The following is a 2,856-nucleotide window of genomic DNA, read 5'->3' on the forward strand; positions in this document are numbered from 1 at the left end:
TTACTGTAGGTTCAGGCTGAGAACTCATGTTTGAAATGAGGAGAGGTTAAAAAAGACATATCAGAGCGAGAGATGGGAAAGCTTTAAAGAGGCCGCCAAATTGGAGGGTGTGTTTGGTATGTGACGTGAGGAGAGCGGGGCATGTAAATGTGCGTGACACAGTACAGCTCGAGTTTCCTCTTTGAACTGACTTGCAAGCTTCGCCGAACATGTTGTCCTGTACTTAAGGCATCTCGAGATATAGACATTAAATTCCAGCTATCTATTTAAAAGCAAGGTAGTATTTACTTTTGCAAATGTTCATTACAGTGCACAGCTTTCTGCAAGCAGTGATACCATAAAACAGGATGCAATGCTTTTGCAAGCTTGCATTTATTCAATCCCAGCAGAACAGAATTATTCTAATTTGACTGATACTTATATACACTTAATATGTAGAAAATAAATAAGTGGATTATGATTGTAAAGCCATAAATGTGTCCAAAATGCAAGAAACAGTAAGGTTCAGGTTGGCCCCATATGCTGTAGTGCTTCTAGTTACACTTTAAGCACTGAGATATATGGGAAGTAGGAAAGGGACACCAGGCATAGCTGTAAAATGATATTCCAGTTGGTTTTTGATTTCATCACCCAATATATGATGTTTGGGTCAGCTGCAGCCCTACCTAATCACTTCCTGCACACGTCAAATATCTTAGTAGATATTAGCTCTATCATTTTGTTTAAAAATAAAGGAAAAATAGGGTTATAGGACCAAGTCCAGTTAAACAGAACAGAATACATATTGTTAAGTCTGTTGGGGGTTACTTGTTTTGTGTTGTTTTGTTTCTACTACCAGCATCAGGCTTCAATTAAAGATTCCTTCTTTATATTACACTGCCCCTAGGCTATTATTATACTTTCGTTCTGTGATGCCCTACATCAGAGATGGTCATCACTGTATAGCCTGGGGAGGGTTGAAGCATTGGAGTGGGTGAGGACAGAGAAAATGACTAGACAGAGCAGCAGCCTCTCAGAGAGACGCCAAGAGAGGAAAAGTCAACATCATCTTAGCAAACTCACAACACAAAGGGAGAACAATAGATCCTAAAAGAAATCCTAAAATATCAGACCGGCCTCAAAATAGACACTGAGCCACTGTTACGTCATAAAACCCCAAATACAGATTGATGCCAACCAAACGACAGTGGCTTAACTGAAAACAAGGTTTGACTATGTGTTGGCTGAAGTAGTGTGATGATTATGTCTGTGGGTGTAAAGTAAGGGTAAGGGGTGACCAGTGACTCATGCATTGCATTGTAGCATCCGTGTACATCTACTTTCTAGGCATTTTTCTCACCTATGAGAGAAAGAGGAAGGGGAGGTACTTGTTTTTGTGAAATGCTCCCCATCTGCCTGTGACAATTTGTTACCACACTCGGTGCAATGGCCCTGTTGAGAAATCAGCACACTCAATAGTTTAAACTCTCAGAACTCGCCTCCAGAAATAAGCCTCGGTGATGGATGAACCAATTACAGCGCACACGGGGATTCACTGACTAAATATGAACTGAAATGACTTGTATCATCACTGGATAGGCCTTAATCTGGAGAGAGCTCATATCTGTAAAATGCTGCGTGCAATTAAATCAAATTACGTGTGTCTTTTGTGTATTTTCGACCTTAATCGTAGGCCTACATGCAGAATATTCGATGCTTTAAATTGAATATCGATCAAGCGACTGAGCAGGTTACAGATATACTGTAGTAGCACTTACCGGTTTATATCGTGAGATCATTGTTCCAGCCTCGTATCTCTGACTTCAGAAACAATCTTCTGTCACATCCGTCGCTTGGATGTTAAAAAAAGAAAAGAGACAAAATCTCGTAAATAGCACAGTCTCATGTGTTCAGAGTGCGCCCGACTTCTCGCTGTCCTACTTGCGTTTGACAGCCCGACCGCAGGCGGTGGTTTACGGGTGACGGAAAGGAGCTGTCCACGGTGCTGACCCCGGGTACCCAGGAGGGGAAGGAGGAGGAGGAAGAGGAGGGGTTGCAGGAAGAAAGAGGCAGATCTTTCCAGCCAACCTTTGGACTGTATCATGAACCGTAGAGGTAGAACATCGGCAGCTACACGCAGCACAGCGGCCAACTGGCAGCAGACAGATGTCACGTATGAACAATGAGGCGGGAGTGGATGACTGCACAGAGCTTAGAAAAGAGGGAAGCGGAATGCTGCCCAGCAAAGCAACACAGGTGTAATATTACATGAAACCCACGCGGTGCATTCTCTTTATTTTTTGTGTTTGCCACCTTTAACTTAAACACACCGATTACAAATCTGATGCTGGCCCATTTGATGACACGGAGGATTATCTAAAGCACACGATTCCATTCGATCAGTATTCACGAAGGAGCTTTGTCGCCCCCTGTGGACATTCGGTCACAGCCCTCAGCATAACTTGCAAAAACGAGTAAATAATCAAGCAGTTGACCTCATGATCCACTTTTGAAACCAACAAAAGTGGAACCTGGTATAGTTTAAGCAGTTTCACAGTCAGCTTCAGTTATGTACAAAATCACATCAATAAGGTCCTGGATTAAAATCCACCAACTGGCAGGGTTTATGGTACCTCCATGCCCCCTCTGAGCCATCATCCATACCTTCCCCCCCACAGCCCAAAGTCATACATGTTGGGTTATCTGTTGATTGGCTGCAAGTCTCTATTCTATATGCTATATGCTACACTTCAATAGCCCCCCCTCCATAACAGCTGGAACACCTACTCTACCAGGGATAAGCAAGGAAGAATATGGATCAATTAAGCTTAAATCATAAAAATATACAGTGTATAATGAAAAGGCATTGACACGCAC

General features: G+C 42.7%; 1 protein-coding gene across 4 annotated transcripts in view; it reads right to left on the bottom strand.

Annotated features, from left to right (window-relative positions):
• Nucleotides 1-2,586, bottom strand: part of abcc8 (ATP-binding cassette, sub-family C (CFTR/MRP), member 8) — a 63,691-nt gene extending 61,105 nt beyond the window's left edge. The window contains exon 1 of one of the 4 annotated variants that reach the window (XM_082539923.1): nucleotides 1,758-2,586. In XM_082539923.1, coding sequence (XP_082396049.1) covers nucleotides 1,758-1,778 — 21 coding nt within the window. In that variant the 5' untranslated portion in view covers nucleotides 1,779-2,586. Of the gene's footprint in view, nucleotides 1-4; nucleotides 112-1,339; nucleotides 1,513-1,757 lie in introns of those variants that run through there. The other 3 variants (XM_082539926.1, XM_082539924.1, XM_082539925.1) reach the window with 3 other exon arrangements.
• Between the last annotated feature and the right edge of the window lie 270 nt (nucleotides 2,587-2,856).

The sequence above is a fragment of the Aulonocara stuartgranti genome (assembly GCF_965226115.1).
Source record: "Aulonocara stuartgranti genome assembly, chromosome: 7".
Taxonomy (NCBI): domain Eukaryota; kingdom Metazoa; phylum Chordata; class Actinopteri; order Cichliformes; family Cichlidae; genus Aulonocara; species Aulonocara stuartgranti.